The following is a 14,803-nucleotide window of genomic DNA, read 5'->3' on the forward strand; positions in this document are numbered from 1 at the left end:
GTATATTCTATAAAAGATTCTCCTTCAGAGTATTATATAATATTGCAATTAAGTAAAAATAGATTATATTTGCCGTCATATGAGTATAATAACTAGCAATTTGTGGCATACAAATGATTGTTGTTGTCGTTACAACTGGTTGACATTCTGCAAACAAACTAATCTCACACTTGTTTTGATTATTAATTAGAACAGGTCTGTTATTATTTCTAATAGAATAATGGATTTTGCTGTGTTATGGGAAGATCTGTGGTGAGAACGTCAATAAATATGGAAAAAAATTCCCAATGCAATGTTTACACATTTTTCCTGTCAAAAACTGCATATAAATATTTAGATACGACATTATTGTTGAAAAATATAAACGGTTACTTTGGTTACATTGGTAGTTATATACTCTATTTAATGCGAATAAATAACAATTTTTATATTTTCAATTAAAATTATGGTTTATTTCCATTAAATAGAACAGATACATATAAATGTCACAAGACAGTAGTTTTAGAAATGAGAAGGTCCTTAGACAGCTGAACCAAACAACATAACTGGTCAATATAATAAAGAGACGCAATTCAGGGATAGATCCAAGGTAAACGTGGTCCTGGTAGAAGAACATCATGGCTGAAAAATTTAAGACAATGGTACGGAAAATCGTCTATATCATTATTTAGAGCTCCTGTCAATAAAGTCACGATAGCGCATATGGTAGTCAACATGATATCCAACGATTGATAACGGTCATGAAACTAGAAGATGATGAGAATAGTCTTCGTAATACAAACATTTTAAAGCCATAGTAAAATCTTTTATCCTTCTACGTCTTCTCCACACTCCATTGTCATTCACTGCTCCATAGATACGCTTTGTCAGATATCTGGATTAGTCACGGTCTCGAAGAGGGTCTCTTTTCCGCTTATTTCCCCGCAGTAAAGCATATTCAAAATATCCAATCACAGTTCTACAGTTTATATATGATATATAACATACATGATAACTTGAATGAATCAGAGTAATTTTTTATAAAATAAATAATAAAATTACTTTATTTAATTTTAAACACATTATTTAAATTTAAGAATACAGAAATCATAATATGAAGCTTCGCGCGTGTCTACTGTACCGCCTACTTTTTTTAATAACCCAAACATAGTTCGCTCTGAAAAGTATTTTCAATTAAAATTGTGATTTATTCTCATTAATTACAGCAGATAACAAAGAAAGATTATTCTAAAGCAGGATAGTAAATGTCGTTTGTTTTGTTTCAGGTGGTTTCATGGACATTTATCTGGAAAGGAAGCCGAGAAGCTTATATTAGACAGGGGTAAAAATGGTAGTTTTTTAGTTAGAGAAAGCCAATCGAAACCAGGAGATTTTGTACTATCTGTTAGGACTGACGATAAAGTAACTCACGTGATGATCAGGTGTACACCGGTAAGTGTCAAAATTTCTTGTTTTTTGTTAAAATTTTTTGGAATTGTTATACGGAATGGATACTTAATCCGATTTATGCTACATACATTCGGTAGGGAAGACTTCGTTAAATATCTTCGAAGGTTTTTCGGATCATTAAATCTACTGAACTCATACTGAAAGATAATAAACAAAATAAACGTAATGGACTTAGTAAATGCTGAAAATAATTGCTGAGTAATATCAGAAAGTCACACAGGTGAATTATTGCAATAAACTACAACGTTTATTACCAAATAATTTCCAAAATTTTATAAAGCACTGTGGTCCACGAAGTGGCGGGCAAACCGTGAATAAAATTGGCGTGGGATACATTCGGAAGCAGTTGGAAATTGTCTGCATTTACGAGTTGATGGATAAATATTGATGAAGATATGGCCCACAAAATCGATTTTTCCTTGTTTGTAGCTTTATACTACATAACTACAGATTTTTGCACTATTTGAGTGAAAACCTTGAAAATAATTTGATGGTCCATCCGAATAGTTACTTAAGAAGATTCTCATCTTGGAAAATTAATTTTACTGCGGTATTTAATATTTTTAATCTTTTACTTTTTTTTCTTTTTTTGATACCATTTTTCCTATACGTGCAGGATAACAGGTACGACGTTGGAGGCGGTGAACAGTTCAACAGTCTGGCCGATTTGATAGAGCATTACAAGAGGAACCCCATGGTGGAGACGTCCGGTACAGTGGTTCATTTGAAGCAACCGTTTAACGCTACCCGAATCAACGCTTCCGGAATACATTCGAGAGTGAAACAATTACAGGTGAGAACATTATTGTCACTTGAAAAGAAAACGGAAAATTCATCATCGTCATTCTGGCTTTACAACCTAGAGTGGGTCCTAGCCTCCTCAAGAATTTCTCTCCAATCGTCCCTATCCATCGTCTTTCCCCACCAAGCACGTATTTCCATATTTCTCATGTCTTCATCGATGTTACCAAGGAACCTTGTTCTAGGTATTCCTCTTCTTCTCTGGCCAATGGGTCTATCAAGGAGAGTTTTTCTAGCTGGGTCATTTTGTTCTATCCGCATTACTTGCAATATCCACCTCATACACCCTATCTTAATATGTTGTACGATATTGTTCTGAAGCTATTTTCTTGTGACATTTAAAGTAATTACTATTTTGGGAATAATCCACAATTAAAGGTTAAAGTAAGTTTATTGACTTATTTAATTTACTAATGTTTGTATTTTGAGAACGATTTCCGAAGTGGAAATTGAAATGTTTTACGATATCAAAAATTAAACGGAAAATTATGTTATGCTTTATTAAGGACAGGGACAAAAATACTTCGTTGGCTTTCCTTTTATTTTTGATGAGTTTTGATGAGTTTTCATGGTGAGTTTTTATTTGGATGTGTTCGATAAAGTTCGATAAAGGCAAGGCAAGCAATTTTCGACTTTTCTACTTATCCTCGTTTATCTATTCTTAGCTGAACGCCATGTTACTGCTTGTCAACTCTCTTATTTGACACAACAATCATTTTTGTGAAGTTTCTATTTGATATGAATGAAAAATTCCTTATCCGTATGATCTTTTTGTTAAATGTTGATGATTGTTCTTTTCACTTTAACATAATACTCATTAGTAAATTCAAATTTGCGAAACGGCTTTACTAAAAGTAAAAGTATTGTGCGACAATTAGACTGTTTATCCTTCTGTACGTCATTTACATACTAGACGAAACTTTTACCTAATTATTAGTGATTAAACATGTAAAAAGTTGTTGTTACGCTTCGTTATCTTCATAACTGTTTAATTATGAATAAACGTGTTCACTTTATAAAAACGAATAATTTAAAAACTGTCACTGAAATTAGCAGTTCTATTATATGAGCTAAACGGAGAGCGAAAAAAAATTATTGTATTACGCCAAACTGTTCTCATTTTCTATTCTAGCGCTTTCTAACATTCTAAAAATTACCCAGGCTAACGTTGAAAAAACTTTTTTGATAAAATTACCTCTATCTTATGTATTTTAGTGTGCTGAGTCTGAAAATCATACTAAAAATGCTGTATCACCACCCATTCTTTCACAATGACAGCTAATCTGGAAAGCTCAAAGTAGATGGCGCTAGTGTAGTTGAAGGTCACGTCAATTGTCTAAATCTATCTATTTCTAAGTAAATATTGTATTTATTTCGCTGCGTGGATTTAATTTGATAAAATACAATGTAGTGATTATGAGCTTTAAAATCCACTTTTCGCGTAACCATCTTGACTTTTTCTCTGAAAATCTGGGTGGTGTCAGTGAAGAACAGGGCGAACGATTCCACCAGCACATCAAGGTGGTGGAGAAACGATACCAGTGACGTTGGAACACCATCATGATGGGTGATTGTTGTTGGTCACTTCATCGAGATCAACAGAGGGGCTAGCATAGGAGTCAAAGCTACTTGAGAAGTTTAACAGAAAAAAGAAAAAGAAAACACAAAAGCATTGACTCCTGAAATGATTGTACAGACCTATACTATTACAAGATAAGAATTAGATAAAAGGTATTATTCTAACAATGTATCATTTTAATCTATTTCGGTATTTTGTCTTTTTCAAATTATTAAAATGTAGAATAAACCAGTATCATATTGTGGGAAAACTGTGGGTGATACGTAAAATCTAAATTAATACTCTAGAATGGCCAGCCTGCAGCCATAATTTGAATATTATCGTACACCTTTGGGATGAACTTCGTCGTTGGGTTAGAAGTCAACCAGGCATGCCAGAAAGTCTTGTAGAACTTGAAAACATACTTCGTGAAGAATATAAACATATTCCTCAAAATTTTATTCAAAATTTGTTTTTTTCCCTTCCAAATTGTCTGCAAACGGTTATTGATGTTTTAGTTTTAGGGCATAATACCCAATATTAGACAAGTTTGTTCAAGTTCACTCGTAATTTTTATTGTTTGTTATTGGTTTCTATATTACCTTATTTCAAGAATCAAGCAGTAATGGCCATTTTTCATTTTTTGTTTCCAATTTCCAATGAATTTTTATTTTCGGAAATATATAGGGTGGCCACTTTTTTTGCCGACCAGTGTATTTTATATCTGTGTGAACGTGTTCTCGATATTGGAATTTTGATTCAATCACCTTCACGTTTATTTTCGAAGTTCTCCACTTAAAAATTTATCCGTTAATTAATTATATTTTCGTAATTCTTAGAGTGAAAATGGACCAAACAGTTTTGGGAAGGCTGGTTTCTGGGAAGAGTTCGAATCGCTTCAACAGCAAGAATTCAAACACTTGTACCAGAGGAAAGAGGGAATCAAGCCAGAAAATAGAAACAAGAATAGATATAAGAATATATTACCATGTAAGTATACCGAATCTTATATACTTAAATATTATTTTGCTTATAGGGCATTATAGTTTGTTTTTTGATTACTGTGGAAAGTCACACAGTATTTTTATTATTGGCGTCATTTATGACACAAATTTTTAATAATTGCGTGTGGATTGCTGGTCAAACCGATAGAACAAAGCGTTTCACCTTCACAATTCACATTGAGCCCCAAAGAGTGGTATCAGTCTACTTTATATTCCCTTCTTAGTTTCGCTCCAAAAGGCGATACCTATCACTTGATTTCTGTGACGTCACATGTTTCCAATACTGGTTAACAGTTTATTATATAAGATTATATAAAGTTTTTTCGTATACATTTTACAATAAAAGACGAATTCTAAACACTATGAATGTAGTGCGGTGCCTCAGTTTGCAAGTACTACAAGTAAAATGCCTAAAAATTGAGTTATTTATGTTTTATGTGGCTTCAATTAGGTCAATTTGATATAGATTTTAATACTGTTTACTTTTTATATACTAATAATGTTTGTGAACAAGTGACGTCATGCAATTTGATTGGTGTTGAGCATATCAAGCATACTGACCACCAGAGAGCATCTTCTACGGTTTAGAAAGAGAAGTTGGGTTGTAAGACTTTTGGATGGTCCCACTATGTAGAACTTTACCTGTCATACCCCCACCACTAGCCCAAAAGTCCCGCAATATCCGCAAAAGAAGCTCATTGAGACTACCTTGACTAGTACTGAAGGACATTCCAATCAAAGGTTGAGGTCCCACAGGCAGAATTGATGAGCTCTGTCCTGCCAGGGTACCAGCCCGTTTATTCCCTTCACCACTGTGTATCCCATATCAAGTTAACCGTATTGGTCAACGCTACATCAGCCAGTGCTCTCTTGCATCTAAAAACCAGCTTATTGCTGACTTTGAGCACTTCCAAAGCCTTTGACGCTGCTTGATATGTAAGCCTTATTTCTTATTTTATGAGCAAAGATCTCGGCCTGAAAGACTGACGTATAGCTGGCCAGACTCAAAACCATTTCGCTACCTTATATTTTAACGCTTGTCCGCTCGTCCGTTGTTACGTGACTTGTAAAGTGATTTAATTACTCTTCAATTAGTATATAAAAGTTCAGTTCCTTGAAAAATATAAAGAGAAATATTGTGGTTTTAGTTTTTTTTTTATTTTTACGCCAATTTTTAACAGTCAACCTTATTATCCCGATTATTATCTTTAAATATAGTTTTTATTAATTTCCAGTCGACGATACTCGGGTGAAGCTGAAAGATGTAGACCCGAAAGTTTCAGGAAGCGATTATATCAATGCCAATTATATCAGATGGAAGGTAGACGAAACCGTTGGCTCCGAATTGGGAAGCGATCCTAGCGGAAAAGTGTATATAGCCACGCAGGGTTGCCTACCTTCGACGATTCCCGATTTTTGGCAGATGGTCTGGCAGGAAAATTGTCGAGTAATCGTTATGACAACCAAAGAAACGGAGAGAGGGAAGAATAAGTGTGCAAGGTGAGTTATTTATATGAAGAAACGATTAATTATTGAAAGAATATCAAGAACAATGCAAACATGTATGTATATATATTTATTTTTTGTCGTAGATATTGGCCAGACGTGAATTGTACAAAAGAATATGGAAAAAGTAAAGTGAGGACACTTATGGAGTCGCATACACCTCATTATACGTTAAGAGAATTTTTAGTCACTATGGAGGGAGTGAATAGTGAAAGGAAGGTGTACCACTATCATTTTCAGGTATGACCTTTCGAACAATCGATGTAATTTGTATTTATATATCTTCAAATCTTTACACAAATCAATAATAGAATAATTAATAACAATTTGGTGTTGCTAGGCGTGGCCAGATCATGGTGTACCCTCTGACCCGGGCTGTGTTTTGAATTTCCTGCACGAAGTCAATAAGCGACAGGAATCGCTGCAGATGGAGTCCCCCCTACAACCTCCGGGCGCTATATTGGTGCATTGCTCTGCCGGTATCGGCAGGACAGGCACATTTATAGTCATAGACATGATTTTAGACCAATTGAAGAAATACGGTGAGTGTTATTTCATATTATAACGTTTTTTACAACAACTTGAGCTAACTTTATTTAATTATACTTTTATATTATTCCTGGCGTAAAGTATCTTTTATATTGTACCTGATAATGTCCAGAAATATCTCGAGTATTCGCCTTATCATGCCTGTCGGTGACGTAGAATGTTAGTGACAAGATATCTCTGAGCTGCGAGCAAATAGGACAATGACAGTGTTGTTTATTTGGAGGAGGCGGTCCATGTTGTTTCTTCTAGGAAAACATAAAAAAATAACCTTAAGGTCCCTTCTGGTAATGCCTGAACGACACACAGAATTGCGACGTAAGACTTCCTGTTACGCCAAAATTTGACTTCGAACGTAACATCTTAAATTCTTTGTGAAATGTGACAAAAAACGTGATGTTTTACATAGAACGCGAAATCCTACGTCAAACTATGAAATTTATTATACATTTGTCGTGGAACGAGACATTTGATGTAAAATGTGACTTGGAACGTGATATTTGTTGTCAAAATGTGATTTGACGTAGAAAGTAACGTTTTATTTAAAATGTGAAATGGAACGTGATTTTTTAGGTCGAACGTGATATTTTATATTAAAATTTGGCATTTCACGTAGAACTTCAAACTTAGGTGACAGTCTTAAGAGAAATGTTACGTGAAACGTGATATTTAATTTCAAAATGTCATATTTCACTTAAAAGTCACATCCCACCTCATAAATCATGCAAATGCCACAAATTGACAGTAAATTGAGACGTTCCAAGTTACATTTCACATAAAATTTTATGTTTCACAACAAATATTACGTTCAGAACGTGAATTTCATGTGAAATATGACATTTTAAAATTATATATCACATTTAACATAAAGACAATGGTAAGTTTCCGTACGTGGGGAAAGGAATAACTTCAGTTATCTTTTAAAATATTGGTTTGACCAAAGAAATTATAAAAGAGTCGGTTTAATTCTGTCGAGAAGAAAGTCTCATGCTTGCAAATACTTGGTTTTAACTACTGAGAAGAATATATGCAAGGAAAGCGCCCATGGAAGACACTTTAAGTCCTGAAAGCTTCATGAAATATTCCTGTGCATGCCTATTGCGTTTTTTTTTTCAATAATGCCCTGCCGCATTAGAAACACCACTTACTTTGTAACTGGAGAAGGGTACTACAAAAAGAGATTTAAAAGGTAGTTACATGGATTTCCTGGAGAAAACCACACAAGAAGGTTCCTAGGTTATTTAAAATGGACGCAGCTTACAAGAATCTTCCTGCTAGATGGAAAGATAGACTTTTCTTTCCTGATTTCACTGAATAATATATCTCCTTTAAAAGTTCTGGGGTTGAAATTGGACTCAAAACTCACTGCAAAACAAACAAATGCGTCTCACAAGCTGCAAAATGGCCTGGAATGACCAGGGACAAACAAACAGACGAAGTTGCAATACAAATGCTACAACTTTAAAACCATTCCTCGTTATACGAAACAAAATTCATGCTTCTAATGTTCAAAATCACGATCTGAAGACATGATTTTTGTTTTGATACATAATATTGCCTTTTAGGTCTTGATTGTGAAATAGACATTCAACGTACAATCCAAATGGTGAGATCTCAACGTTCCGGTATGGTACAGACTGAAGCACAATACAAATTCGTTTATTTAGCGGTACAACATCATATAGAAACAACTACTGAAAGAATGAAGGCTGAACAAGTAAGTAACGTCATTTATTCCTTTGATTGGTCATTTGTATCAATAAATGTTTGCTATACGAGTTCTTTTTCGTTAAGAAGCTAACTGCCGCCGCGGCGGCTCATTGTCATGACAACTTTTGTTTGCTCTACATATTGTTTTTTTTTATGTCGATTTCATAAAGATTTGATGCGGCAGCTAACGTGTTAAGTCTGTTCTCTTAGAAGGCAACGTTGTCAAGATTATGCTTATTTTTGACATTGCTAATCTGGCGGGTTCTTGGGGGTTTTTGTGGCTCCTGAAGATTTTTCTGATATGGCATGGCTTTTGTTTGCTCTTCACAATGTTTTTTTTTTGTAAATTTCGATTTAATAAAGATTTGATGCGGCAGCTAACGTCTTAAACCTGTTCTTCTCTTCAAAGACAATGTTGCCAAGGTTATGATTATTTTTGACATTGCTGATCTAGGGGTTCCTGGGGTTTATTTGTGGCTCCTGCAGATTTTTCTGATATGACATGGCTTTAGTTTGCTCTACACAATGTTTTTTTTTTTATTTCGATTTAATAAAGATTTGATGCGGCAGTTAACGTGTTAAGTTTATTCTTCTCTTCAAATTCAATGTTGCCATGGTTATGATTATTTTTGACATTGCTAAGCTAGGGGGTTCTTGGGGGTTATTTGTGACTCCTGCAGATTTATTTCTCTGTTGGTCCATAGGATACCATGGGAGGCCGAAATAACGTCATAACGCTGTGTTGTGCTGTTTACCAATTCAAACGCAGAGAGTAACAAATCGTCCTCCTATGCCATATACTGTTTTAAATACATCAAAGCAACAGCAAGCTTTTGCTAGAAGATTTTTAAAAACTGTAACCATTTCACGTATTTTTACTTCAGTAAAAGTTCCCGAAATGGTAACAGTTTTTAATTAATAAAAAAAAATCGATGAGTGTTTGTTGAAGATTTGTAAGCTTAAATAAATTACATACGTTTAAAAGTGATTGTTTTGAAATAAATTCAGCAAAGTGATTCGCTAGAAATGATTTGTATACTGGAAACATCCGAATACCTAATACTTTTGTATTTTTTTGATGACTTAATTATTTTTCAGATTTATGAAGCAATATTTGTAATTTATAATGTACGTTATTTTTATCCCTTAGAAATCTATGCAACTCGGAAGAGAATATACAAACATTAGATACAGCAATGATATAGCGAACAACTGTTTGTCTCCAACCACACCCGGCGGTTTTGGGGGAATTAGCTCGCCCAACAATCGGTCGAGCACAACCGGCATCACATTTCCCTGTTCTAGTCCGAATACCGTGACTATAAGGCAACAGGAAAGCAAGAAGCCGGCCAGGACGCTCTCGGAGATCTCGTTGCCAAGGTATAGATTATTTTTGTGCTTTTACTGTAAAATCTAAAAGCGATATTTGTAATTATAACTTCTTGTGATCCTTTTATTATTGTCTGGGATCCATAGCATCAAATAAGGTATTATGTAATATGTTATTGTAAAATGGACGAAAATATGGTAGAAAATATTCATGGGGAATTAAGACAGATGAAAACTGAGAAAACCATTATATTGGATGAGAAAAACATAACAAATATGTTGTGGGGTAATACAAAGCTCATATGTCACTTTGGTTCCAGTGGATAGAGCAATAAATAGACTAATATACAGAACAGTATCCAAATTGTAGAAAGTGACTCATATTTTCAATGTTGGTCTTTGCGGGTTTGATATTGCGGTTTTTATTAAAAATATAATCAGGATTTTAGAACGAATTGATTGTCATAAAAAATATTTTTTTATTTTATAAATGCCTTAGATGAAGAAAACTAGTCCTTGTTAAATATATATTTTGGAAAAGCTCTTTATCCGTTTAAATTAATAAATTTATGACTGATTCAAGGATTAAATTTAATTCCTTAAGATTAGAAAAAGGATCGTCTAGTAACTTTTAGCACAGGTAAAACTGAAACTTAAGTACTTAAACAATTCTTCATACGAAACAGTACTAGTAATAAATGGGTCACCTTAACTGAATATTTATTTCCATAAAATATTAAAAATATGTTCAAATAAAAACTAACATTATACGTAATCTAATCTGAGCCATCTATGTCATCTTTAGATTCATCAATAGTATCTTCGCCTAGATCCACAACTGCTGGTTCCATGGTAATTTCAATGAAGTTATCAAGGTTCCACATATTCTGCTCTTCTTTCACTAGATGCTTGATACATTTTATCCACGACTATAAGATCACATTGCTGAAGGCACTATTAAGCAGATTTTTTACATATTTGGATTTGAAAGTAACATTGTTCCTTGCTATTTCAATATTATTTTAGCCTACATACGTTCTATCGGGTTTAACTCACAATGGTAGGCAATCGAACTACAATTAACTGAACTACAATAACTGTTCTAAACGCCGGCAGTGATATGGAGCGTTATCTATAACAATAACAGATCCTAGTTCGATTTTTAACAGAATATCTGAAACCCATTCTTCATAATGATTTGCATCAATTTCCTCATGTTAATCTCGTCTTTTTAGAAACAAATGCATTTAAACCTCGTTTAACAAATCCCGAGTCGTTACCAATATGGCTAATAATAAGGCGTTTTCCGTTTCCGGATGGAGCTTTTAAACCTGGCGACAAACCAGTTAGAAAACCTTGTCGTTTGCTTTCACATTTAAATCATGCCACATTTTTGTCACAGTATGTCCTTCATTTAACCATATTTCATCTGTGTATGTTTTTTTATCTCTTCGAAATTCTGTTATTTGCTTGAGATACTTTCTGCGCCACAAAATAATTTTTTATTTTTCAATAAGGGTACTAGTCCTTTTCCACTTTCTCTTGAAATACCCTTAAAGTTCATTTCACGTAAAGTACGTAACAAAACACGTCTTGATATTTTTGGAATATTTTCATTAGATTGAAGAGAAGAAGCAATTCTTGTATAGTTGGTAATTGAAATGAAATTCATGTACTACACGACGAATGGCCTGTTTGGTTGTATTATCCAATTTTATTTGTTTCCTTCCTCTTGTCTCAACCTTCAAAGTATATCGTTTGTTTCATCGTCTGTTTTAATTACTCTGTACACACTAGCTTCGGAAACTTTTGTAAAAATACTACATCGCTTAAATTCATATTTTGTTCTCTGGCTCTAAGTCCCTCAAATACATTTCCGATCATATTTTTTTCGTCTGTTAAATTGTGACGTTTCTTTTTTATTTACGATTCACTATACTACTGTCAGTCATGTTTATTATTCGTCACCAAATTGAATTAAACTAAATTACTCACAATTCACAAAAAGTAAACGTAAAAGCTCCTTCACTAGTAATAATACTACAAACAATTCTATTGAAACCGACGTACAGATAACAGACAATAAAATTGCTACTCGAACAATGGCGTTGTTGCTAGTTACACTGCCGTAATTTGCGATGATGTTGTTGATTGCAAACATTATCTAGCATTAGAGAAAGATATTAACTACAACATTTCAGATAACTTCAAGTTGAATCATCCACGCTGACAATGTTACATTTTTCTTCTGAACCCAAATCTTTGCCAAAACATTTGAACAGTTTAAAAATAGACCAGTCAAATTATTGAAATTGATTTCATATAAAATGAGACCTCTTCTATCTCAACGCATATTCTTTCAACAGTCAGAAGCAGGTTTTTGTCAATTTTTAATAGATTAAACAGATTCTGCAATAATCCTCTAATTTGTTTATTAAAGAATAATTACATTTTCTCCTTTTGTCAGAACAAAAATATTTTTTTCTATAGGGCAAACGTCCGATTTTACTGGTCTACAAAAAATAATTAAAACATGAGTCACTTTCTAAAATAAATTGTGATATTTGTTTTTAGCATTGTCTCAAAAAATTTAAAAACAAACTACACAATACTATGGAAAAACTTGACACCTAGAGCAATTCAGCAGTTCATGCGCAACTTTAATTTATAACGATAATGCATGTTATTGTTTATCATAAATACTTAATTAATTTTTTATACATTTAAATTATTTCTTTGTGGTTTATTGCTTTTAGATTTTATTTTTATTCATAATTTCGATCAATTTTTCGTCGGTTATCTTTTTGATACATAAAATCGAATAATTAAAAATTATTCTCTCGGTTATACATAAAAAGTTCACATAAAACCATAATTTGCTCGATTTCAGTTATCACCCAGTCATTTCTCGTCATTTACATGCTTTATTTAAAATATATGTTGGGATATTTTTACAGGGTAGAGTTAGAAGTAGAATGTGTCGTGTAGTTCCTCGTATCCGCTCGTTTCCTTTTCAATTCTGACGAATCGCTGGCAGGCTAAGACCGAAAGTATCGTTTATCTATCGTAAGTGCACACCAAACTATTCTGAACGTACATATTCATAAATTTTTTTCAATTATTAAAGTTTATCGTTCATGTATATACTTTTTGCATTTTTGTGTTAATTGTTCGTGGTTTACTAATGCTGGAGGGAGACGACGACGAGTTGTTTATGGAAATTCGATTTTTAAGAGGGACTAAACATTGATTTGGATGAAATTGAACATTTTTGAAGTTGTAAATGCAAATAAAGTTGGTTGTAGTCTTAGATTTTTTTAGAAATGTCTTCGACAGATTGTTTATAACTAGAATTTAAGTATGCTCTAGTTGGAAAAGTTTCAGAACAAAAAATCGATGTTACAGACTCAATCTGTCTTCTATTGACCTTACAATCTCGGAAAGTATCTATGGATAGAAGTAAAATTGTTTACAATTCAGTTTAGTATCAAAAGCTGCTTTTGTAGTAAAGTAAAAAAAAATCTCTCGCGCAGAAATGAATATTTACGAAAAAATCTTTTCCAGACAGAATAATTTTTAGAAAATTCGAAAATTTTCAAAACTTCGCTGTGTGGAAAGTTCTTCGTTTGAAAAACAATTTGAAAAATTAAAATCGGGTAATTAGATGAGTCTGGGGAATTTCTTAAAGAGGCCATAAGAACCGTGCAAAAGAAAAATGCCATAAAATAATAAAAAAATTATGTAAAAAACCATAATCCCTACGTCCTGGGATGCCGGTGAAGTTTTAGTGTGAATATTGGTAAAAAAGTTGGTGCTATTTTGCGACAGAGATTATTATACATAGTATAATGCTAAATAATATTATTGTTGTGATTTTTGAATATTCAATTCAATTTTGTAGAATTCAACTTTATTTAAATTGTTTCAACCCAACCTGGTTTAAATTGTAATTGTTAGGTTGTTCAATAAAATGCAAAAGTGCCATCAGTATTTTTTTGTACCATACTGTTGTACCATACTGATGTCTCCTATCAATGTCTCTCTCCTTAATCTTTGTTCTACATTTTTCTCCCAAATTTTCATTGTGTGCGATAATAACTTTATCCCTCTATAGTTCTTCAGCCCCTAATGTACCCTTTATTTTTATACAGTGATACCATCACGCTCTCTATCCATGCAGTGGGCATTCTTTATTCTTCATATATTTTACTCCTCATTTTCTACATTACACAGTAGTTATTACATCAGGTCATACTGCCTGACCATTCTTCATTCTATTTATTTTCTTCGTTCTATATATTTCTTCTTCTATTTAAAATTTCGACTATTTAATCTCTCGTTATCCTCGGTATTACATTCTTATTTGGGACACTCTTTTCTATGTTGTTCTTCATTTAGCAACTTTCTAAACTAGTCATACTATCGTTGCTTTATTTCAACATCGGATCTTAAAACTCTGCCTCCAAGCCCTTTGATGACTTGTTCCTTGCTTTAGCAATGCTGTATAACCCTCCTACTTTCATACCTCTTCATACAGTGTTGTAGACGATCTTTCCTTAGCAGTAGCTTTGCTTTCCCCTCTTTGCACTACCAAATGTATCGTTAATAAAAATGGAAGAATGGGAAGAGTATTATTACAACAATTTGCTAACTGGCAGATAGACCAGAATGTATGGTAAGAAACGAAATTTGGACATCAAGGAAAACACAAATGATTACCAAAAAAGAAATTTAAAAAGCTCCAAAAGGTATGAAAAATGGAAATGTAACAGGACCTGGAGGCATACCTATAGGACTGGTAAACTATGGTTCAGATCATCTAATCGAAAAACTTGCGGATATTTTAAATAAATGTCTTATTACTCATTTATCAGTATAATATAAAGGAAGAAACGGTGTA

At 33.2% G+C, this 14,803-nt stretch overlaps 1 protein-coding gene across 4 annotated transcripts in view; it reads left to right on the top strand.

The window, feature by feature from the left end:
• The window catches only part of LOC140442068 (tyrosine-protein phosphatase non-receptor type 11-like), a 92,233-nt gene that overhangs the window by 67,577 nt on the left and 9,853 nt on the right, over nucleotides 1-14,803 (top strand). For 3 of the 4 annotated variants that reach the window (XM_072533137.1, XM_072533138.1, XM_072533139.1), the window contains 8 exons: nucleotides 1,266-1,431; nucleotides 2,066-2,242; nucleotides 4,648-4,798; nucleotides 6,048-6,312; nucleotides 6,405-6,558; nucleotides 6,659-6,860; nucleotides 8,430-8,581; nucleotides 9,725-9,954. In XM_072533137.1, the coding sequence (XP_072389238.1) occupies nucleotides 1,266-1,431; nucleotides 2,066-2,242; nucleotides 4,648-4,798; nucleotides 6,048-6,312; nucleotides 6,405-6,558; nucleotides 6,659-6,860; nucleotides 8,430-8,581; nucleotides 9,725-9,954 (1,497 nt within the window). Of the gene's footprint in view, nucleotides 1-1,265; nucleotides 1,432-2,065; nucleotides 2,243-4,647; nucleotides 4,799-6,047; nucleotides 6,313-6,404; nucleotides 6,559-6,658; nucleotides 6,861-8,429; nucleotides 8,582-9,724; nucleotides 9,955-12,860; nucleotides 12,970-14,803 lie in introns of all 4 variants that reach the window. The other variant, XR_011951060.1, reaches the window with a different exon arrangement.

Source organism: Diabrotica undecimpunctata, chromosome 5 (assembly GCF_040954645.1).
Source record: "Diabrotica undecimpunctata isolate CICGRU chromosome 5, icDiaUnde3, whole genome shotgun sequence".
Taxonomy (NCBI): domain Eukaryota; kingdom Metazoa; phylum Arthropoda; class Insecta; order Coleoptera; family Chrysomelidae; genus Diabrotica; species Diabrotica undecimpunctata.